This window comes from Coturnix japonica, chromosome 31, assembly GCF_054131305.1.
Source record: "Coturnix japonica strain WE chromosome 31, WE-NBRP24, whole genome shotgun sequence".
Lineage (NCBI taxonomy): Eukaryota > Metazoa > Chordata > Aves > Galliformes > Phasianidae > Coturnix > Coturnix japonica.
Genome location: NC_140693.1, coordinates 6,143,427 through 6,167,771, shown reverse-complemented (window position 1 = coordinate 6,167,771; position 24,345 = coordinate 6,143,427). Strand labels below are relative to the sequence as shown.

Below are 24,345 nucleotides of genomic sequence, written 5' to 3'. Positions count from 1 at the left end.
TTTTTTCCTTCCAGAAAAACCTAATTACTTTATCAAGGAACTTTCAGATGTGAAAATTGAAGAAAGTGGAAGTGCACTTTTTACATGTCAGAGCGAGAAAGCCGCATCCTTCGTCATATGGAGGAAAGGCATTGCTGTGCTCAGGCCTGGCAGGAAATACAAGAGGGCACAGAAAGGACGAGACCTGCAGCTGTGCATAAAAAATCTGGAGAAAAGTGACAGTGATGTGTACACCTGTGACATTGGTGATGCCCAGTCCAGAGCCAATCTGGTTGTACAAGGTATGTGTGAGAGCCATATGACTGCGCATCCTGTTTCTCCACTACCAAGACATTATCCTGGTAGAATTTGTACATTTATGGCAGGTCTTTGGGGCTGCAGCTGTCTGGCCTGAATAGCGGTTCACAAGCCATGCACAGAGCGAGCTGCACGGAAAGGGAAAGAACTACCAACTAGAGCAGTGCCATTGAGAACTTTATGTATCATTTAAAAACCAAAAATGCTGATGTACGGTGAGGCTGGTGACCCAGAAATCAGTGTGAACTTTCTATCTCTGACCTTTCTGAGTTACAAATAGTCCTCCAGAGTTCTAGGCAAAAATTCCCTTATGCTGCATTCTGGGTAGTTGTCACGGTTTAAACAAAAATCTACCTGTGTCCGTGACAGGGGGGCCACAGGCAAGCGAGGTGCAAGAAGGAGCTGAACCTCTGTCCCAACTACTTCAGAAGCAGCCCAAACCCCCTCGTACATGGCTAAGATCTCCTTCTCAGTTGGAGTGTAGCACTCCTCAGACCCTTTATATGCTCGACTCCAAAGTCCCGGGGGTTGGCCTTGGGTTTCTCCTGAGGCTCTTTGCCACAAACTCCAGGTGGGACCTTTCTCTCCAGCAGCAGTGTAGAGGATGTTCTTTACATCCTGTCCTGTCCGTACTGGCCCCAAGGCCACGGCACGGGCTATCTCTTGTTTTACCTGCTCAAAAGCCTGCTGCTGCTCAGGACCCCATGAGAAATTATTCTTCTTCCGTGTTACCTGATAGAGGGGGCTCACTATGTGGCTGTAGTTTGGGACATGCATTCTCCAAAAGCCCACTACTCCCAGAAAAGATTGGGTCTCTGTCTTGTTGGTGGGAGGACACATAGCAGTGATTTTTTCAGTCACATCTGCTGGGATGTGTCGATGCCCATCTTGCCATTTTACACCTAAAAACTGGATTTCCTGGGCAGACCCCTTCACCTTGCTGCGCTTAATGGCAAAACCAGCTTGCAAAAGAATTTGGATTATCTGTTTTCTTTTCTTGAAAATCTCTGCTGCTGTATGGCCCCACACGACAATATCATCAATATACTGCAAGTGTTCGGGAGCAGTAAAATTATTCATGCTTTATATGATGATATGATGTGGAATACTGATAGCAAAATTACAAAATTATTAAACCATGACACCCTGGTATTTTTCTTTTTTTTTTTCTTAAATATTTTCCTTTTTTTTTTCTTAAATATTTTCCTTTTTACTATTTAAATGTTATGTGCACATCTTATAGAAACACAAGGCTGTTTACAAAGAAGTGCATGCTGTGTTGCTGTATGATGAGCAAGATACATCTATTCTTCATCTAGCAGGAATAGTTGCTGAGCCTTAAGAACAGTTTCAGAAAGCTTTGGGAATTTGGGCATTTTCCTTGTTTCTGCAACACAAAATGAAAATTTACACTGTATACAAAGAAAAGGGGAGTCCGAACTTGTACGTTAAATTTGAAGGAGATCAATCTGGGGTAATATTTAAAAAAACAAAAAAAAAAAAAAAAAGGGAGTGTGGTCATCAAATACTATAAAATATATTAGCTGTTTCTAGAATGCCACTTATCTTCCCCCCATACGAATCACTGTCATGTTGTATGTGAATTTGTGAGGTGGGTTTTGAAGCTGAAATTAAAAACTTCTTGTATGGCTGTCTTCATAGTGGCTATCCAGACTATCTGTAGAAATAACAGCTATTATGTAGTCAGCTATTCACCAGTTTTAACTGATTATAAATTACGTTTCAGGGTGGAGAACATAGCATAGTGCCTGACACCTGTGTTGATCCTGAGGGCATTCTTGATTCTGTGCATTATGATGTCATGGATATTAAAGAGCAAGCTGAGGCAGCACATAGTTCCATTGTATCCCTGGAGGACCCGAAGGAAGATATTGGCTGGTTTGAAAAGCAGCTGGAGAAAACTAACTTTGAACTGATGGAGACCAAAGAAGAGCTAACAGAGAAAAACACCAAACTACTTAAAACTGAAGAAGAGCTGATGCAGAAGAACAAAGGTGAGTTATGCGATGTGAAAGGTAGAAGAAATAGTTCATTAATCTAAAATAGAAATAACCAGTTTGAGTAGGAATTAGAGGAGATGTTCTACCTTTGGAACCATAGCCTGTAGATAAGAGATAGTTTGTTCCTTGTGTATATTCAGGTTCAGCAATTCCACGGTTTTTGGTTATTTCTTTTCTTTTTTTCCCCCTCTCCTTTAAACTGCAACTAGCAGCTTTACGCTTTCGTAAGTATGGGGTTAAATGTCTATATCTTGATTTTTACTTTTATATTGTAATCTCTACTCTTCTTTATGTCTTGTTGATGCAATGTTTTCATTCCAAGAAATATAGAAAACTTTTGAATCACTCCCAATAAGTGAAGACCACATGCAAATTAATTAATCTGTTCAAAAGCTACCTAAACATTAGAATATCTGGAAAAATTGATTACTTAATAAACTATCTATTGGCTACTTATGTAATACAACCTTTTCTGTGTGTTACAGACTTTGAAATGCAGGTGAATAAATTGGATGAGTCTGTTGAGCAACTTAAAGAAGCAACTCAGGTAACTTTATCAAGAAGATGTTGTGTAAAATTGTTTTAAAACCAACTTGTGGTAGCTTAAAATGCTATTCCAGTAGGCTCCATTAATAGATTTCTTACCGAGCTTAGCTTAACTGAATTTGCCTTTAATGCATTGTGTAATTCAGCTACTTAACACTACATTAGAAACTGATGACTGATTTTTTTTAATTTTTTATTTACAAGAATAATGGCTCTTTGACCATGTTTGTAATTTTGTTGACTTCTTGGAAACAGGAAATTCTTTGATAAACTGGTAAACTCTTGATTGTGTGCAAGTCTTTTACTTTGTAACCTGCTAGGCTCTTGCTTTCCCTTGTATACTCTACCGAGTATTGCACTTGTCATTATCTGAAGGTGTACTTGTTCTGTCTGCTATTGAGATTTGTAACTGATGTCTATAGAGTCACCGGGTAAATATTTTAGCTGTATGGTTTTGTGTAAATATTTGCCTACAGAAGATTACTGAGACTTAAGTGCTCCTTTTGTTAAGCTTCAATGTAACTGATCTTATATCAATACAGGAAAAGACTACCTACCATTTACCTACCATTAAAGCAGAACTGGCAGAAGAGAACATTAGTAAAGGAACTGAAAGCAGCCAATTTTCAGTGCTTTCAGTTAAAGCACTGAAAAAAGAGAAAACTGAGTTGGAAGTGGGAAGAAAGCGCAGTACTGATGAAGATAAGCCTACTGTGGAAGAGCCACCTCCAAAGAAAGGTACAGTTTCTTCCATCGTTGAACAGGGTGTCTTCCAAAACAATAAATTGCTTCCTATTCCGGATCGGAAGCAAAAGGCTGTGAAGCGCGTACCTTATGGTATAAGGAGAAAAGCCACTGTGTTAAACTGTAAATAGAAGTAACTGTTATGTAAATATCCCTTTTTCAGAAGGTCCTATGCTGTTCATTTTTGAATGCTTAAGAATCAAAGTTTTTTGCACTATTTTTTTCCTTTCTGCTGCTTTTTCCTCATCTGTTGATGCACTTGCAGATTTGGTAATAGTTTTAAAGCAGTTTCTTTAGGATTGTTTCAACTGCTGTTGCTGATCTTCTGAGTAGCATCAGCTGTTCAAGTGCTTTTTTTTGTTTGTTTTGTTTTTCCTGAAGCAACTATCAAAATTGTTGACGACCTGCTAATTGCTCGCTCATGGGCAATATTTGAGCAAAATGGTTTGGATAAGCTCTGATGCATTTAACTTCACTTCTGGGCACAGCTGAGCATCAGTGTTCCTAGAATTACGGAAGACATATACAATGTACAAGGGAAAAATCTAAAACTTAGCTGTAGTCCCTTCCTTTCTTGTATTCCTCTTGCAAAACATGTGCAAGGGAGAAAGTCAAGGCCTTCTTTGGATGAGATGCTGTTCTTGGATGATTTGTCCCTGCTGCCTTTATTTGGCATAAATATTGAATCCTAATGTGACCACTGAATGGCATCACATATAAGCATCTTACCAGAGACTGAGGGAGGGATGTGGACTCCTCCATACTCCAAATAGTAGTGGGTTTGTTCTAATCATATGACCAAAGCTCTCATTTAAAAATTAATGACAGCAATGCTCCACATAGGAATTAAAATGGGTAGCTGATAGTCACAATGTCAGCATGAAGTTTTCTGTTAAGAAGTACTGAGTATTCAATCATGTTAAAATTTTCTTCTATTTGTGAGTATTAATAGCGTCCAATTTCAAAAACTGCTTAATATATATTCTTTAGCTATGTTAAATATACACAGTAGAACAATGAGCACAGGTATGTTGTGCTGGTTCTTTTGTAGAATTAGTTATATAAGTAGCACGAGCAAAAGTGTTTTAGGAGATGCTAGGTTATCTCAGCTTCAAGTTCAGGGTATTTACACCATTCTCTGAGCTTTTAGGTCTTGTTTCCTATGCTCTGTAATAATGCTTTTTCCCTACTTCCTGTGTAAGGAGCTCCTAGACTGAACATTACACATCTTCTCCCTAGTCTTATTTATCTTGCTTTAGTGCTTGCTTGTTGTTTTCAGCATAAAGTGTTTAGATTACTTATAAATCATATTCCCCTCACTAGTGTTGCTGGGAGCAGCAATCAAAACCAAAACCTGGTTTGGGGTGGAATATGCCACTGCTGTTTCTTCAGTATGACTTTTAAATCAGTTGAGGGCTGTATATAAAACTCCTTAGATGAGTTAAGAGGCTGTTTCCATGCAGTACATGTGAATCTGTATGTAATGCAGGCTGCACGTGGGCGCTATAAAATTCTGCATTTCTGTAGTTGTAGTAATAAAAGCACTGTACAAGAATCACCATTGAATATATTGTTGTGGTGACCCAATCCCTAGTAAGTCTTGACTTATATTTAATTTTTTTAATACTTAAAGTATGCATATTATGGAATGGACGTAACTGGATTCTAAAGCAATGATGAAATATAGCAGAAGTCGCTTTTGATAGAAAGAAAATGCATGTGATTTTAGCTAATTGCTCACCAGTTAAAGAAAAAAACAGCCCCAAGCTAATGGAATATTTATGGAAACTTGAATCTGCAAATTTGTACAACTTTATGAGTGAACTTTATATGCAAAAGAGTAAGTGTGGACAGAAGTAGGAATCCTCATATTTTGTTTAGAGATCAACTGAATAAGAGAGACAGATATCAACACTTAAGTGATCAACTTGTCCAGGGTTTTATCTTTCTTTTGAAAGTAAGAGGACTGTGAGTTGGAATGAAATTTCTTAGAGAACTGTTTATCTACCATTTAGATGTAGATGGAGTGATTCCTGGCTGCCTTATAGGGATTGCTGAAGCACGGAAGATAGAAAGAATATAGCTGTGAATTATCTATCTCGTTCCCATGTTTCTTAAATCTAATTAGATTTTCTACTGGTGTGGAGTGGAAGGTTTGAGTAGTGCCATGGTAAAAGTGTTCTTCCAGCCTGAAAACCTTTTGCTGTTAATTCTGTATAGAAATCTGAGGCACCTGATTACGTGTTCAGAGGACTTTAATTCCTTCACTAGTATCAAATACTATGTGATGTGAGGGTATGGCTTGCATATTACGACAGTGTTTCACTTAGAAGTTGCTACTTGGTGTTGTGAACTGCTATGTAATAATGATTTTAATCAATCTGAGCTACATTCCTTTTCCCTTTTTTTTTTTTTGTTTGTTTGTTTGTTTGTTTTACAGTAGTTGTAAATGAGAGAAAGAAAAAGAACACTGTAGAGCAAAGGACAATTGAACACATGAAACAAAAGTGCTCCGCGTACCGAAAGGAAGTACTAGCACTGAGGGAAAGAACTGAAATCTTGGAACATCATTTAACTGTGCTTAAAGAACAATGCAGAAGAGAAAAAAATAAAAAAGAAGATTTCAGTAAGCAGGTAACAAGCCTGCGTATTGAGCTTTCTTTTTCTGAAGAAACAGCTGATGTCCTCCATGAACAAATTCTGCAGGGTCAAGCTGACTATCGGGAAATTGCTTCTGAACTGGATGAACAGAAATCTATAAATATGACACTAGAAGACAAAAATGCCCAACTAACTAACAACATAGAAGTTGCCAAAGAATATATAAGTGATAAAGTGTCACAAGTAAAATAAATGCGGACCAAATTAGATGAATTATACAAATGTCACTTAGAGTTTCATGCCATCGGTACTGACTTTGTCAGTGTGAAGGATTACTCAGACTGTGAAAAAGATGAGCCAGGGACATCTCAAATTAGTTCTGCATGCATTCAGTCACAGACTTCTTCCATCTCAGATCTTGTGCAGGACCTCTCCTTTAACTATAGTCTTGAAAGGATTTGGGAAGTATGCAGAAGTATTGTTGATGTTTCCTCACAAAAAAGTCAGCACATCAAAGCACTGCTTCAAGACAATGAAAACCTAAAGGCGGGACTGAATAATGCTGAAAATCATAATCGTCAACTTGTAATGAAGCTATGTGAGATTACAACTCACACTAGTCAGGAAGATGATCTTGTGAATCAGTTACATGAGCAAATAGAAAAGAAAACTCAGGACTTTGAAGAAAAGACTGCAGAAGATCAGAGAGTGATTGCACAATTTCAGGAGGAAGTTGCCAACTGTGAGGTAAAAATAAAAGAGCTTGAATATCGCCTGGAGGCTTCCAAGACAATGGAAGACAATGTGTCAAAACTCAATGAATTACTTAAAGAAAAAGAATCTATTATTGTTAATCTGGAGACAGTTACAGCAACTCTGCAGGAGAAGTCTGCAAATGCAGACAAAAAGGTTGAAGAGTTAAGTAGCAAAGAAGCAAATCTGATTCAAGAAGTTATGCAGCTTAAAAACAGCTTGGAGCAGATGAAACACTCTCTTCGGGAAAAGGAAAAGAGTGAAATGGAGAAAGTGCAACGTATAGAATCGTAAGTAACCACTGAGTTAACTTAGAGCCCTTTGAGAATGAACTAGAGTTAAAAATAGTTAATGGGAACATCCCTTCGACTTAATGCATCTGCATGCTTATCAATGGCCAAACTACTACTTTAGGATGCTTTGGTATGCTACTTGAGTTCCAAGGGAAAACAGGAGTGTGCAAGGAAATAAAGAATAATATGGGGATTGCTGGTGGTTTTGTTCTACATCCCTCAGAATAGCATCTGAATAATTTATTGCTTCAGCATCTGATTATGAGAAGCAAGCTGAAATTCAAAAGTAATTGTTTAAATCTTGTCACTGGTCTAGATAGATTTAAGAGTCTATTTACAAATAGAAACCAACAGGCAGGGCATGGATTAAGCTGTAATTGCTGTTTCCATGAGATTTGTAACAGTATTGTTCTTTGTCTCTTTATTTTTAACATAAGGCTAGAAAATATTCTTTCTGAGAGTTCTGCCCTTGTACTGAATTTGAAAAAAGTTTTGCAGAGGAAAGAAGAAGAGTATGCAGATCTAAAAGACAAACATTCTGATGCCGAGAAACAAATTCAGCAAGTACAAAGCGAGGTTTGTAGTCAACTGAGATATTTTTTTCTGTAAGATTATGCTTGGCTTTCTGCTGTTAAAACTTCTCAAACTTTAACTATGAAGCTGGAAATTTCACGCTAGTGTGGCTAGCAGCAAATCTTAGGTAAAGTTGCCATTGAAGCTCTAGAGGGGACCAGAAGTTAAAACATGGTTTCGCATAGATAATGAACAGAGGAAAGTAAAGTTGGTTGGTAGTCTGGAATAAGGTTTGTGAAGAGAATAGCTAATCTGCCTCTGGAGGGGACTTGTTATTATCTCTACGTTACTGGTGACTTGCCATTGGTATCCGTGGTAACTCCAAAGCTTAAAACCTAAGTCTTGTGAAAAAACGCTGATAACTGGGAAGAAGAATGCTATTTACTTGAAGAGAAATAGACTAATTTCCAGAGGCTCTTTAATATAAGCATGTATATTTTTTTTCTTCAATTTCAGCTTCAGTGATGCTAATACTTAAAATTTAATTATTAAACAAGAAGATATCTTAAAACCCATTTTGCAGGATCTTAGTCTGAAAGTTTATTGGGTGTGCTTGGGGTGGAAAATTGAAGCTTAAAAATGAATTCATGTCTTCCTTGGTAACCTTGCACTTGCTGTCGTTTTCCTACTCAGCACTTGTTTGTGAATTCCTCTTTATTTAACAAAGAAGTATTTGGCCAGGTTGGATTACAGAAGTCTTTTAATGAACCGTGAGCTGTGCTTACATTACAGGTGTCCACGATGCGTTCTGTGGAGGAATACCTCAGGAATAAGATGGAAGAAATTGAAAGGATTGATAACCAGTTTAAGGATGAACTTGAAAGTCTTGTTAACCATTTTAAGGATGAGCTGGATTATAAAGACTTCTATATCCAACAACTTAAACAGGTATTTTACTTGCTCTTAATTTTTATGAAATGAGTGATGGAGGTTTTCCAAGCAACAGGAAAAAGGTCAAAAAAAAAATTGGAGCAAAATGAAAGTGGCCAACTGAAATTAGCGGTTGACCATGAATGATATTCAAATAGTTAGTCACTACAGAGCACTGGCAGATTGCTTTAAATACAATAATCTGCATAGTAAATACATATATAATACATGCATATAACCTGATCTTGTTGAGTGACATCACGATATGTTAATTGAATTTTCTTACCATAAACTCTTTTTATCAGCTTGAGTCCTTATTTATGCTATATGAAAAACTTATTAGTTCTAGGCTGTCTTAAAGATTCTGCTTGTTTCTACTGTGTATGCTTTTCTTTCAACATGAAATATAGGAGCTGGTAGAAACTGAGAGGATGGAAGATATCTCCAAAGACTATGACCAACTATGTGACGGTCAGCCATTATTTGTGTGTGTGTGTGTGTGAAATATACATGTAATTGTTGTCACATTGCTAATGACTTTGAGTCTTCTGTGTTTCGATTTTAAAACATATCTGCATATATTTGTATGTAAATATTTCAATGGAGATGCTCTATTTCTTTTAAAAGAGCTTTTGGTCATGGGAGAATCTTGATTTGAGAATAATGGGAGCTAGTAGGGAGTTCATCTGTAAATTTTCAAACCTTCAGATCTGTGTGCAAGGGATAGAACAATTGAAGTTATGCGGATGACATTAGAAGAACAAGAGGAAATGCAGCTTGAACAAGATGAAATGCTTGAAGCTCTGTTAGAAGGGAACGAAAAATTAGCTTCAGGTAATATTTCCAGGGAAAGGGAGCAGGAATGCAAAAGGGGTTTAGACGTACTGTGATAACCACTTCCATTTTCATGTAACTGTTACTTAGGCATTAACGTTCCATAGTAGACAACAAATCTCTTGTAGTTAAAGGCTTCTGTTATTTCTTTATGTCTGTAGCAGATAAAACCGAAGCTGCTTTAGTAAAAAGTCATTGGTGTGGTATTTCAAATATATATTTGAAATGATATGCTATCTAACCTCATTTTGTGTATTGAGTAGAACTGATTGCATGGAAACACAAATACAGTGAACTGGAATACCAGAGCAATGGTGACTGGCAGCAAAAGAACAACGAAAGTGATGAGGCAAATTTGAATGAAAACAGTACAGAATTAATAAAGCTGCAAAAAGAGCTGGAGGTAACTTAACTTCAAAGTTGTAACTTGATAAAGTAAACTGTTATATTGATTACAGAAACTTCCTGTAAAAGCTGCAGTGCAACATGCAATAGGGACCAGGTGCAGCTTTTTTGTGGTACGTTAAGAATGGCATCACTGATGCCCCCATAGTGTAGGAAGTGTAGCCTTCCCTACATTATGCTGCCATGAGCAGTGCTTCTTTTGCTGGCCTCTGAACAGTTAGTTGTCTTATCCCATCTGATGTTATTTTTTGTTGTTGTTGTTTGTTTGTTTTTTTAAATAAAAGTAATGGGCTGGCAGTGGGAGTTTTCTAAGTGAGTATACAATAGGTTACTTCCACTCTGCTAGTGGAATGGTTCTGAACTTCTTTCCTCCTTCACCTTGAGTAAGCTTATTCATGATATTTTTTTTAATGCACAGAGCCAATTCCCTTTTTCAAGAAGAGGGGAAAGTTGAACATTCATTGCTTCATTCTATACCACGTCAATGTGCTATAAGCAGAGTATACTTATACAATTGTTGTTTGCAAGAAAGGAATACTAACTCAAAGCAAATTGTAACTTACGGTGTATTTGTCAAAACTGTTTTCTGTTAGTTGCTTGGGCAACTAATATAAGCTATCGAAATCATCATCTAACTTTATCACCAGGAAGCCTTTTTTGTTGGGCTGCAGGTCTACTAATTTTCCTTGGTTAAAAGACTTTTATTTTTTCCAAGCAGTTTCTCAGGTGCTCTGTCCTATATATGAGAATGTCTGCCAGTAGGTTTGATAGGAAAGGAGACTACTCCTACAGTGTAAACTATGTTGCTTTTCTTTGTCTTTCAACCCTGAAGGAGCTGCAAGTTTTTCTACAACTGCTGCAAGGCAGCGTAAAGTGTTAGAAGTTTTTAAGTTAAAAGAGTTTTTCTTATACTGACTTTTGGTGTAAGTTCTGTAAAGCTTGTGTGAACATTTATAAAGAAAAAGAGATGTTTTATGGAGGCTCTCCAGTCTGAATAAGAAATACTGGAAATGATTATTTTTTAATGGAAAAGAACTAATGATTATCCAATACCTGCCTTTGGGAATATTCTGTAGTAAAAACTGCTAATGTTTCTGTTATCTTGCAGAAACAAGTCTATTTAATGATGACCTGGCTTTTAAGACTTTTATTCCTTAATGTCTCACTATTTCATTTTTGGTTTCTTTGAAATAGGAAAGTGAGACTAAGTATCAAACTGATAGAAAAAAGTGGCTGGAGGAGAAAGAAGAGCTCCTAAATCAGATAAAAGAAGCTGAGAATCTTCGCAACAAAGAAATGAAACAATTTGCTGAGGACCGACAACATTATGGAAAGCAACAAGCAGAAATCGTAAGTGATGAGGTCCTGGCAGAGTTGTCTGGTGCCTGTAGTTTGGAGACAACTACATACCAAGTATTAACAGTAAGGGTGCATAAGAGCAGCTTGTCCAAGTCCCCTTGCTTTCTTATGTGGCAAAGCCCATATGAGAACTGCTTGATTTGGAAAAGGAAGGAATGGGGGGGCCACAAAAAGAAAGATCTTTCATAAGTGCATAATGAAATGTCACGTATGTGGGACATCAATAAGAAAATTACAGTTGAAAAATAGATCACTATTTAATGAGGCTAAGAAAGTATTTTGTACAATAGCTTTTGTTTGTTCTCTTTTCTGCAAAGCAGAAGGCCTTTAAGCCTTTATAAGGAAGAAAAGGCAATTGAGTTTCTAAAGAAACCCCACAAACTTCTCTCCAGATACTGAATAAAAATACTTGGTCAAACGGCCACAGTTTTGCTCCTTTATCACTTTCCAAATAGTGACTGATAACAAAGTCACTAGAGTTACTTGAGCTGTTTGCTGGGCTCTTGTCATGTAACTTCTTAAACATGTGAATCTGTACATTCTGCAAAGCTTTTTTTACATCTGGAAGTAGTTAGTCCCGACTTTCTGGACCTGCAAGCAGCATAGAAGGATGTGAGGAGCTTAGTATTATTATCACTTTGTGACTTTATTTTCCTAAAGCTCATTAGTAATCATTAAATGAGCAAATTGAAGTTCTTAAATATTACTAATATTTTTTCACAAGGAGGGTAATGTAGGTTGTCTAATAGAAGCATGGTTTTGCTTCTGTAGGTTTGTAGTGCAACTAGTTCTAGAGCTCCTGTGGATCTTGAAGAGATCATACATTTACTAAGACTGTAAAACGGTGCTAACTACCGAAGTGTTAGAACAGTTCAGTGTGTAGTAGGTGATGTTCACTGTTAATCTGTTCTTCATTTAGGAAAGACTTGTTGCCCAGCTGGAGGAAAAGGACCGTAATCTTCAAAAGTGGCGTGAGGAGAGAGATCAGTTAGTAGAAGCTTTGGAAGAACAGCTCAAAAGTTTGGCTGTAAATGAAAGCTTGGAGCAGATGAAACGCTCTCTTCGGGAAAAGGAAAAGAGTGAAATGGAGAAAGTGCAACGTATAGAATCGTAAGTAACCACTGAGTTAACTTAGAGCCCTTTGAGAATGAACTAGAGTTAAAAATAGTTAATGGGAACATCCCTTCGACTTAATGCATCTGCATGCTTATCAATGGCCAAACTACTACTTTAGGGTGCTTTGGTATGCTACTTGAGTTCCAAGGGAAAACAGGAGTGTGCAAGGAAATAAAGAATAATATGGGGATTGCTGGTGGTTTTGTTCTACATCCCTCAGAATAGCATCTGAATAATTTATTGCTTCAGAATCTGATTATGAGAAGCAAGCTGAAATTCAAAAGTAATTGTTTAAATCTTGTCACTGGTCTGGATAGATTTAGGAGTCTATTTACAAATAGAAACCAACAGGCAGGGCATGGATTAAGCTGTAATTGCTGTTTCCATGAGATGTGTAACAGTAATGTTCTTTGTGTCTTTATTTTTAACATAAGGCTAGAAAATATTCTTTCTGAGAGTTCTGCCCTTGTACTGAATTTGAAAAAAGTTTTGCAGAGGAAAGAAGAAGAGTATGCAGATCTAAAAGACAAACATTCTGATGCCGAGAAACAAATTCAGCAACTACAAAGCGAGGTTTGTAGTCAACTGAGATATTTTTTTTCTGTAAGATTATGCTTGGCTTTCTGCTGTTAAAACTTCTCAAACTTTAACTATTAAGCTGGAAATTTCACACTAGTGTGGCTAGCAGAAAATCTTAGGTAAAGTTGCCATTGAAGCTCTAGAGGGGAGCAGAAGTTAAAACATGGTTTCACATAGATAATGAACAGAGGAAAGTAAAGTTGGTTGGTAGTCTGGAATAAGGTTTGCGAAGAGAATAGCTAATCTGCCTCTGGAGGGGACTTGTTATTATCTCTACGTTACTGGTGACTTGCCATTGGTATCCGTGGTAACTCCAAAGCCTAAAACCTAAGTCTTGTGAAAAAACGCTGATAACTGGGAAGAAGAATGCTATTTACTTGAAGAGAAATAGACTAATTTCCAGAGGCTCTTTAATATAAGCATGTATATTTTTTTTCTTCAATTTCAGCTTCAGTGATGCTAATACTTAAAATTTAATTATTAAACAAGAAGATATCCTGCAAAATGGGTTTTAAGATCTTAGTCTGAAAGTTTATTGGGTGTGCTTGGGGTGGTAAATTGAAGCTTAAAAATGAATTCATGTCTTCCTTGGTAACCTTGCACTTGCTGTCGTTTTCCTACTCAGCACTTGTTTGTGAATTCCTCTTTATTTAACAAAGAAGTATTTGGCCAGGTTGGATTACAGAAGTCTTTTAATGAACCGTGAGCTGTGCTTACATTACAGGTGTCCACGATGCGTTCTGTGGAGGAATCCCTCAGGAACAAGATGGATGAACTTGAAAGGATTAATAACCAGTTTAAGGATGAGCTGGATTGTAAAGACTATACTATCCAATAACTTAAACGGGTATTTTACTTGCTCTTAATTTTTATTAAATGAATGATGCAGGTTTTCCAAGCAACAGGAAAAAGGTGGAAAAAAAAAAAAATGGAGCAAAATGAAAGTGGCAACTGAAATTAGTGGTAGACCATGAAAGATATTCAAATAATTAGTCACTACAGAGCACTGGCAGATTGCTTTAAATACAATAATCTGCATAGTAAATACATATGTAATACATGCATATAACCTGATCTTGTTGAGTGACATCACGATATGTTAATTGAAATGTCTTACCATAAAATCTTTTTATCAGCTTGAGTCCTTATTTATCTATATGAAAAACTTATTATTTCTAGGCTGTCTTAAAGATTCTGCTTGTTTCTACTGTGTATGCTTTTCTTTCAACATGAAATATAGGAGCTCTTCAAAAGTGGCGTGAGGAGAGAGATCAGTTAGTAGAAGCTTTGGAAGAGCAGCTCAAAACTTTGGCTTCTAATGTCATACAAAAAGAGACAGAAATAGCAGAACTGAGACAATCTGCCTTAAAGGATTCAAGCAAGGTCAGCTCTCCTTTCCTCCTACCTGATTAGCTACCCATAAATTCTGTAAAACTCCTGTACCTGCTCTTTGTATTCTGGGTGTGGTTCTGTTCTTGAACACTGTCGTATTGACATCATGTGCAACTAACCAAAAAAAGCACCAGCTTTTATTTTTGTTCTTCAGAAACAGAATTTCTGTTAATTACTAAAATTTCAATTTTTTCAGTAGTTCAGATAAGCAGATGTCAGTTTGATGCTTATGATCCTACAATCATACTGGACATCTGTAGCTTTTTCCGATAATTCACAGCATTTCCGGATCCCAAGCTAGGCTCAATACTCAGACAGTAGTTCTGTCTCAGGTTTCTTACTTTCTTTGCTTTCTCTGAGGTAGTATCTACAATGGCATGAAAAGACAGAAGGGGACGTGGAGAGAGATTAAGGGAAGCATCAAAAAGCAGAGGGGGGATGATCTCTGGAAGTTGCATTTCTTATTTCAACATCCAGCTTTTAATCAGGATAGCCAATCTAAGCCGTAGCATAGAATTTCAGAAGCTAAACAGAAGACTAAATGAGTTGTGCTCTTTTGAGAATGTTTGGATTCACTTTCTCTGAGAAGAAAGATGTTCTCATAGCAAAACTTCCCCTACAACTGCCGACTTTCTCACAGTACCGAGGATTTGGGAACAAATAAAAGCTTGGGTTATTATATCTTAAGAGAGATGAAGGCTGAAGCACATAAGTAAAATAGAAGAATCAAAATATATTGTATTACAACTTCCCAGGCAATTCTGTGACTACTGCACTTGTAACAGTGACCGTACAAATCCGTGAAATGTTACTGTTCTTGAATAGTTAAGTGTTCTAGCCTGCAATTCTAAAACTGATGCTACTAAGTAATTGCAATACTGCTTGTGTGTGTTAATTCCTTTTGCCAATCCCACAACTCAGCAGTTTTTACTGTTTATTAGGATAATGCAACTGTGATAGAAGAGTTAAGAAAAGAACTGGCTGACAAAGATGACTTTATAAAAAATTAAAACAACGCATTAACCACAGTAGCCCTCAGTGTTTGCCAGAAAAACCTTTACTTGAAGAAAGACAAAGTAGAAGGAATGACTCTGTAAATGAAAAGGTATGATTATATTTATAGAAAGTCAGTACTTAACATCTTGTTAACCCCTTTTTGTTCTTCTGTTTTCCTAGGAGATACTGGAGCTAGAATCATTTTTCTTAGCATATAGTCCTTTAACTACATATTCAGTGATGAGTACTTGTTGGTTCTTTTTGTCTTCCATTCAAACATGAGCTCTCATCTTCTCAAAAATATTTTATTTACTAGAACACCATCTCTCTGTGTACATTATGGAACTTTTCCATGCAGTTTTCCATGTATTCGTATGTGGATGCTGAAGATTAGGCAGAGGTTTAGCCTTTGGTGTTCTAACATAGCAGCTGTGAGCGTGCAGAGTATGGGGGGAATGGATGACAAAACGACCAGCGTTACAGAATTTGTCTCTAAATAATGTCTCGCTTTCTCTCTTTTGGAGGCAGAATACTGCCTGAGACTGTTAGTGAGACCCAGTAGGGTGTATCTGAAGATCACACAATGAATAGATGTTACTACCTTCCCACGCTTGTGCTGTGTTTCAGCTTACGTGTTCATGTGGCGTCTGAGCTTGAGGTTTTACACTGTAACTTTAGAAAACTCGAGATATTTTGGAGGTCTAATGCATAGCCTAATCTTTACTCCTTTTAAATATTTACAGCCTAGGAAACAACAAAGCAAAACTAAAACTGGAGAAAGTATTCCATTAAGATGCAAAGCTGAAGACGATTATTTGTCACGTCGATGTACTAGGAGCCTCACTTCATTAAATGAATCTGAGGTTAGTATGAAACTTCAGATCTGGAAATGTTGTGATTGTATTGCTTTTGATAAGGAATGAGTAGGAAAAGATCTCATGTTCTCTAAACAATTCCCAAGTTTTAATTTATTTATCCCTTTCAAGGTGATCAGATCACCTGTTTTTATAGCCTTTGATAGGAATAAAAGCTGTTGAAACAATTGTGTGATGAATTTTTGTCAGGTGCTGTTGAAAACTCTCCTCATGTTAATGCTTATGAAGTGGCTCATGATTAGATAAGTTACTTGGAAAAAATTCATGGAGCCACTGAAACGGGCACAGCAAATTGAACTTATTTTCTTCCTCTGCAGGATTTCTGGACATTGTTTTGTTAGCAGATGATGTTAATCATTCCTATATAAGTTTTTAATTGCTAACTTTCATAAAATAGCAGTTACATATATTTTAAAAACAAAGTATTTATTAACCAACTTAATTCTTGGAAATACAGTGGGTGGTGATACTCCATTCAGATTCTTAGCAGAGCCTGATAAAGTGGCTCTGACTACTTTTTGTCTTTCTACAATCTTTGGTAACTTTTTGAGAGGAAGAAGACTCCCCTCAGGGGGTTGGAACAGTGTAAGTAGTAAAAGCTGCTAGTCTGTGTTTGGGACACTGGAGTTTGCTAGTTACTAGCAGCAGTAGAAGCAGCCATCTACCATTTTCTGATGTCCCCAGCAGCCTGTTTTCCATGTGTTCAACCAGCATCTGAACTCATTTTTGATATGCTAGCTGAATTCCTGCCATAGAGAAGGAGGAGTCCAGGTGATCTCAGTTCTGACTTTGTTGTTCCTGTTGAGAAAAACAGGATTGGGTGGATTGTGGACAGTAAGTGCTGCTGGGGAAATGCATACTGACATTTCCCTGTCACTTAGCTGTGCATTTGCTGCCATTTGACCATGAGCAGGTACATGATAGCCTTCAGCTTAAGTACGGTGTCATTGCTTGAATGTCTGTATTCTCTCCAGGGAAAAGATAGCAATGGAGTTCTTTAATGACTTGTACTGGGCTTGCACCTTGCCAGCTGGACCTTACATATGTAAATAACATCTCTAGTGTAGAAGAGGAAGGGCAAATTCCCTAAGATTAAGCTGGAAGTTAATCGAACACTTGAATCAAATGCTCCTGTTCCTGCCCAGTTCTGACGCAGCAGAGTTGAGATGAAGAAAATCGTGTCAGTTCTACCACCATTCTCTATTAAAAAAAAGTGTAGTTGTCTGTGCCCTTGAGAAAAAATGACTTGTAAAGTATCAGGCTCAGTTTAACATGGAGAACTTTTTTTGTGATCATAGATTGGAAATAATTTTAAATGTAACAAGTTCTAGGAAAGAAGGGTAAAACTCTGCTGTAACTGAAATAGACTCCTTCTGTTACAAGTGTTCTTACAGCAGGAAAATCGAATGCTTACATATCCTTTTCCAGATGCTTTATAGCTTTTTAATCTCATGGCTACCTTAACACTTGCACTTAAAATTCTTCTGTGCTATCAGGAGCATTTGGAAACTGTCCTCGACTCTTCTGGAGTGTCCACAGAAAATGGCAAAACTAGTCGGTTCCCAAAACCGGAGCTGGAAATCCCACTGACACCTCTGCAACCTGATAAGATGGAGATAAAGCAGCATGGCAGCATGATACATTTAGGAGTGAAAATGCCTAAGGCAAAAAAGAAAAGAAGTGATGACATGGATGAGGTATGACCTAGACCCAACAGAAAACAAAATATCTGATGCCTTTTTACCATTCTCATTTAAGCATTAAAAAAATGCTATTTCTACCTCAGTAAAGTAGTTGAAGAATTTAATCAATGAACTGCTTTAATGAACAAAACTAATAGCCAAGCTCAGTTATAATGGTTTAAGAGAAGGGAATTTCTCTTAACTCCATTGTGTATTTTCTTTGAAACCTGTAGACATAAATCAGCTTTTTAGACATTGTGAGATGTCTAATACTGATATCTTAATGTCCTGTTTTTATAATTGAATGCTTATTTATTATTTGATTTACAGTGGAATAGCTACCACTAGCAAATACTTCCCTACTATTAGCAAAAGTGTTTAAAGTGTTCACTTTTGTGACATCAGTTGTTCTTTCCAAAAGAATCATGGCTGAAACTTGTCTTATTTTCCCAGGATTTTGTGAAAAGTGAGAACACGAAAAATACAAAATCTGTCATGGCTATTAATTCACCCTCTGCAAGTGACGAGAAAATGGTTGGTTTTTGTTCTAGTTTTGAAGCTAGCTTGGGACTTCCTGTAATTGTGTGGTCACACGAAAGAAGCAGTGTATTATCCTTATGTGTATACCTGAATGGGAATCTTACATGCTTATGAGCTCTTCCTATTAAATTCCATAAGCTAACCAAAGGGCAAGTCAGTCTGTCCCCAGAGCGTGTAATGGCTGTACTGTGTAATGATTTGGAGGGAAGGATATTGCACACTGAATAGTTGGGAAGAGAAGCTTTAGTGTATTATCGTGTGCTTTTGTAAGTGAAGCCCTTGTATTAAACTAAGGTTCATATCATTAATATGCATGGGAGTTATTAAAAACAGATGTTCACATGTGATAGCAGTATCCTTGGCATGGTCAGAGTATGAGTAGTAGATTTTTCCCATCTGTTGTCTTCTGTTTTGTATGTTTGTTTATTTTATGTAATTAGAACAGCTTATGTAAGAAACAACTCCACCGCTTGGGAGCTACTTTTAAAGAAACTACTGCCTTATTAAGAAACTTTAAGAAACGTATGCCTTGAAATAGCTGAGATTTTGACAACTCCCTAAAGGGTATAAAATTGTCTACATTACTTGCCGTTGTGGTATCATCAGCATAATGAACAGAGGTGTCAGTAGTAAAGCTCAAAATGTCAACTTAAAATAACGTTGAACTAAAATGAAGTTTAAACAATGCTCTTGTTTCACATGTTCACATCTCTGTTGAACAGAAATCCGGAAAAGACTACTTCCTGAGAAAGCGAGTACATGCTTCAAGACTGACTAAAAAGAAGGATGAAACACTGCAAAAAGTTGGAGATTTTATTCAAAGCTCTCCTTCTATTATACACTCTAAAGGTTGGTGTAGAATAAGTTTTATTCCATGTTTTCTAGACATTGTAGAATGGCTTGTTTCTGCTGTAGGCTATTAATGTATGTGGTCTTAGACTTGTCTGCCATGTTAAGTTGTCCTTTGATTTATGAAGTAAATGCATTTATTCGTCTCTTCAGAGATTCATTATTACATTTGTGAAAACCTACAAGTATACAGAGAAAGTTGGTTCTGTCTTGTGCTTCTGTCAGCACGAAAGTTAGGCCTGTTGTTTAACTCCTGCTGAAGTTTCTGACTTCCAGCGACTTCTGAGCCATGATTGTCTTTCATACTCCATTTTAATGCATGCTTTAAACTGCCGTACCTGAAGCTATAAACTGTTTCAGCTATAGAAGCAATAAAGAACCTCGATGAACAAATACAATTTCTGAGTATTTTCACTTAAATTTTACGTGTCATTTATAAACCAAGTTTGTTACGAAGCTTTTTTTGCATTCAGTGATTTAAAGACTCACAAAACCAGTAAGTTGATTGGTTTATGTATCAAAACAAATTTCTTCTAGCCAAGAAGCTGATGTCAGCAGTAAGTTCTCCTAAATCAAGCGAACCTGAAAGTCTCGAAGAAGGAGAGACCAAGCCAAAACGATGCAAAAGGAAGCTGTATTCCACTGTTGTTTCTGGCCCTCTAGATATACCTGCTTCTTCGGTAAGCGATTATACTGTAGTCTTGGCTTAAAATAAACTACTAAGGAGTCCAAACAGACTGGAGGTTTCTTCTATTTGCAGGAGGAGGTTGAAAGTACTGAGGTATTTCTTTATTCTACCAAGTCATTCTTGTTGGTCTTCCTGCTGTTCTGTTTTATTTTGTCCTCAAAGATCTCTGTGTTTGGCTGGCATACAGTTTACTAAGTAGGTGATGTAGCAATCACGGAGATGTCTTCTAATTTGGAATCATAGATAATTTCAGTGTGTCGGTGTGGGATTATTCTATTACACGCTTTTCTAGAGCACAACTTAGACAGCTTTTTAGGTATGCTTAAACTATGATCTCCTGTCTAAGCCAACTTGCAAAGGATCTGATGTGCCAGTTTCATGACTCTGTCGGCAGCTATTGTGCTAAGAACATTCTTGCTCTGTTGGAACTGCATCTTTTAATTATATTAGAGTCCTTTTTCTGTTCAGCATAGTGATCATTTGCCCATACTGTAATATCCCTCTGAGTTTTTTGATGATTTGACGAATGATAGGGGCACAAACCAAAATGTTATTTTTTTTATTAGAGGATGAAGAAGATGAGACAATTTCTTTTCTCACTGTAGTTCTGAGAACATGGAACTGAACCGAGAACTGAAATTCTGGGCAAGTCATAGCTACAGGGATTGAGGCTAAAAATGTTTTCTGAACGCTTCATGTTTCACAAAACAAGTATTATAATACTCTTTTGAAAACAAGTATTTCAAAATGAAAGCTGCCTTCAGGCTTTCCTCAGATGTGTGTGCTTTTTTAAGATAAACAGGATTTTGTACATTCTCCATATTTGTTCCTTGTGATTAAGCTGCATTAAAATGATCTCGGTATCCCATAGTTTTCTGAATAAAATATAATAAGCCAATTCCATTCTGAAATCCATTTAGGGGAAGAAATATGTTTGCGTGGGTCAAGAAGAGCTTGTCAGTCTTGTGTAAAAAGATGAGTAACTTTTGATATGTTTTCTTCAGGAATCTGAGGAACAAAAGAAGGAAAGTGATCATCTGATCATCAAGCGACGGCTGAGATCCAGAACAGCTAAAAAACCTTGAAGAAGCATGTTTGTTCCCCTTTCTCAGGACATACTTTTATCGTATTATTAAAACTGGTTGTTAATAAACAGTAACAGTTACTCCGTTGTGTTCTTAAATTTGTATATAGGTGTTTGTTGCAGAACGGTGGGAGAAAAGCAGACGACCACACCTGTCATTGACATATGATCAGCGAATCTCATTTATTCCTTGGCTGCGTGTACCTTTATAATACGGATAATTAGCTCATACATATTGCAAAAGTGGAGCTCATCACTGGTTCCCAATTACATACTATCCCCGAGTATCTTAACAGCTTGTTGTTATCAACTGAAAGCTACTCCCTTGCTGAGTTCCCAGAACCATGGCTAGTTTCTCACCATCCCAGGGCATCCTGTTGTTCTTGCTGTCCTTGCAGGTGTTATGGCTGCTTGTTTAGCTGCACCGTGTTTACGACCCTTCTCAGCTAACTAGCTGTAAAAAACACTCTCAGGAGAAAGGAAAAAGCAACACTAAAAGAGAAAAGCAGTAGTGAAAGGGAAAAGCAGCAGAGAAAGGGAAAAGCAGCAGTGAAAAGGAAAAGCAGCAGTTAAGGGGAAAAGCAAGACTAAAAGATAAAAGCAGCAGTGAAAGGGAAAAGCAAGACTATAAGGAGAAAGCAAGACTAAAAGGGGAAAAGCAAGACTAAAAGGGGAAAAGCAAGACTAAAAGGGAAAAGCAGCACTAAAAGGGAAAAGCGGCAGTGAAAGGAAAAAGCAGCAGTGAAAGGGAAAAGCAAGACTGAAAGGGAAAAGCAGCAGTGAAAGGGAAAAGCGGCAGTGAAAAGGAAAAGCAAGACTAAAAGATAACAGGGAAGTGAAGGTGACTCTTGTGCAGATGTCATGGTTTTGTAATTTTCATTAAAAACCAGTCAAGACTAGTGTGGCCTCATAGCGCTCAATGGAGTCCCAGGGGAGATAGTGGGAATGAATAGGCGTTCACATCTGCATGCCCCGAGGCTGGTGCTCGCCTCTCTGACTGTGGCTTTAGGCTCCAGAGCTGATGTTGGCTTCCCTTACTGTGGCTTTATGGCCCAGGGCCAGTGCCGGCCTCATGGGCTGGGGCTTCTGCCAGCTAGATACAGCTGCTGGCTGAACTGGCCAGGATGGAGCCTTCCCTGCGCAGCCTCCCATGTGCATATCCACCCCAAGAATGGAAGTCTTCCTTCTATGCGTACCCCATTCCACCACAATGAGGAAACCAAACCATTTAGGTACCTGAAATGCTTCTGCTCCTGCAGTCTGGCAGAAAGCAGTGCCCTCTGTCTCATGCCATCTCTGCACAAACTGGAAGGGAATGGGGAGACATATGTCAGATCCAATGGGACAGGACTTCACTGGCTGCAGTTTAAAGCAAATCACCCCAGCTCTCGTAGCCCTCTATTGCTGGGTACCCCTTACCCCTGGCCACTGGATTTCCACGCATGCATCCTTCCTTGGAGCTAAGTGTGCCTTTCCCAGCAGCAAGCAGTGAGCTGGAGTCAGCACCAAAACCAAAACCTCCTTGTGCCTTTCCCTGTCCTTCTTTCACACATCGTCTTTTAGTTTCAGAAAATAGGGCCAGACCCCAACAAAACAAGAGCTCTAAGACAAAGCAGCTGCTTTATTTTCCTCCTCCCCTTTCCTCATCTACACCCCACAGAAAGACCATTTGCCAAGTAAGGGATGCAGTGATCAGGTGTATGAGGGGCAAAGCGAATCAAGCTTAATTTCAAAGGCTTGTCTCTTCCACGTGACTTCCCTGAGGTCTGATACAATCGTACAGCCATAGACTCATAGAATAGCCTGGGTTTAAAAGGACCACAGTGTGCAGGGTCTCCAACCAGCAAACCAGGCTGCCCAGAGCCACATCCAGCCTGGCCTGGAATGCCTCCAGGGATGGAGCATCCACAACCTCCCTGGGCAACCTGTTCCAGTGCGTCACCACCCTCTGTGTGAAAAACATCAACCTAATATCCAACCTAAACGTCCCCGTATCACTTTAAAAACATTCCCCCTTGTTTTATCACTATCCACCCTCGTAAACAGCCATTCCCCTGCCTGTTTATACACTCCTTTCAAATACTAGAAGGCCACAGTGAGGTCTCCCTGGAGCCTTCTCTTCTCCAAGCACAACAAGCCCAGTTCCCTCAATCTGTTCTCATAGGAAAGGTGCTCCAGCCCTCTGATCATCTTACTGGCCCCCCTTAGCATTGTCTGCATTTCTCTTTTGCCTTCCTGCAAGCACACCTGCTTCAGGGCACATTTCATCCCACTGTTAGGCCTTGTAAGAAGCACTATGGCAAGTCCATATGCAGAAAACACTGGCATTTCATTCACTAAAGGAGAAACTATTCTGCCCTTGCTCCTGACTCTTGTCCCTGCCTCCTCCTGCACTGGGCAGTGTTTGTGGGCAATGAAAGAAATACCCACATTCTGGAAAATACAGACAAAAAAGAAACAGGCAGAAAAGCGGCACTAATACTTTGTCACTGGTGGGAATCTCCACAGAAAGTGCTGTGCTAAAGGTGTGAGGTTAAGGGATCATCACTGTCACGATAAAAGTCACAGCATGGAAGATTTAGCGATGGCGTGCTGACTAGAAGGAAAAAACAACACTTACCTTGGAGCTTGTTCATTTTCTCTCCTATCATCGGATATCTTCTCATCATCTACGTAGCTCTGAGGTTGGCCAAAGCCTGTTGCCATGAGCTTTGCTAAACGCAACAGTGCTGTGGCTCAGAGGTATTACACCGGCACATAGCATAGGAGAACTCCATAACCCAAGTGTCGAGGGAAGAAGGAAGGGGAACTGTTACAATTAATTACGTTCACTAAATTGATAATTGTAGGCTTCTTGTCACACACTACTGCCTACAGCAAAACAGCACAGATGTTGACAACTGTGATTTCTGCATACAAGCAACCACTCGAGGCTGAGCACTCTCTCCTGTCCCTTTGCCATGTCTAGAAAGACCCAGAAGAGCTCAGTGTTCTCTTGCTGTTAGTTTACATCCTCCAAGCACTTCCAAAGGCACGCTGCTCTGTAGAAAAAGCTGAGCTGCCCAGAAAGTTTGTGCAGGAAGAAGGCAGCAGTATCAGTGCACGTCATCCTGGGGGATCTGAAAGCATTTGTGAAGAGAACAGGGAAAGAAGAGGGAAGAGAGCAAAACCAACAGGCACTAGCAGTGCTGCCCACAGGGGGCGGGGCTTGAGGCAGGGCCTGTGCCAGAGGGGGGCCTGGCACAGTT

At 38.4% G+C, this 24,345-nt stretch overlaps 3 protein-coding genes across 5 annotated transcripts; all 3 read left to right on the top strand.

The window, feature by feature from the left end:
- Nucleotides 1–28: 28 nt before the first annotated feature.
- Nucleotides 29–6,461, top strand: LOC146755716 (kinesin-like protein KIF20B). Its single transcript, XM_085525406.1, has 5 exons — nucleotides 29–281; nucleotides 2,045–2,312; nucleotides 2,804–2,865; nucleotides 3,407–3,602; nucleotides 6,049–6,461. Exons 1-5 carry the CDS (start codon nucleotides 225–227, stop codon nucleotides 6,459–6,461), a joined length of 996 nt encoding a protein of 331 aa, XP_085381532.1. The 5' UTR covers nucleotides 29–224.
- Nucleotides 6,462–18,470, top strand: LOC146755715 (uncharacterized). Of its 3 annotated transcripts, XM_085525403.1 has the most exons (14): nucleotides 6,462–7,252; nucleotides 7,693–7,831; nucleotides 8,561–8,716; nucleotides 9,109–9,169; nucleotides 9,407–9,532; nucleotides 9,796–9,935; nucleotides 11,132–11,287; nucleotides 12,216–12,406; nucleotides 12,847–12,985; nucleotides 13,716–13,838; nucleotides 14,232–14,374; nucleotides 15,325–15,488; nucleotides 16,123–16,242; nucleotides 18,390–18,470. In XM_085525403.1, exons 1-10 carry the CDS (start codon nucleotides 6,462–6,464, stop codon nucleotides 13,827–13,829), a joined length of 2,013 nt encoding a protein of 670 aa, XP_085381529.1. In that variant the 3' UTR covers nucleotides 13,830–13,838; nucleotides 14,232–14,374; nucleotides 15,325–15,488; nucleotides 16,123–16,242; nucleotides 18,390–18,470. The 3 variants fall into 3 exon arrangements, with proteins under 3 accessions (XP_085381529.1, XP_085381531.1, XP_085381530.1); XM_085525405.1 differs by lacking the exons at nucleotides 9,407–9,532; nucleotides 18,390–18,470; XM_085525404.1 differs by lacking the exons at nucleotides 15,325–15,488; nucleotides 18,390–18,470.
- On the top strand, nucleotides 18,394–21,296 carry LOC146755714 (kinesin-like protein KIF20B). The gene is made up of 4 exons (XM_085525407.1): nucleotides 18,394–18,470; nucleotides 19,199–19,325; nucleotides 19,863–20,005; nucleotides 21,018–21,296. The coding sequence occupies exons 1-4, from the start codon at nucleotides 18,432–18,434 to the stop codon at nucleotides 21,096–21,098; spliced, it is 390 nt and encodes a 129-aa protein (XP_085381533.1). The 5' UTR covers nucleotides 18,394–18,431; the 3' UTR covers nucleotides 21,099–21,296.
- Nucleotides 21,297–24,345: the final 3,049 nt, after the last annotated feature.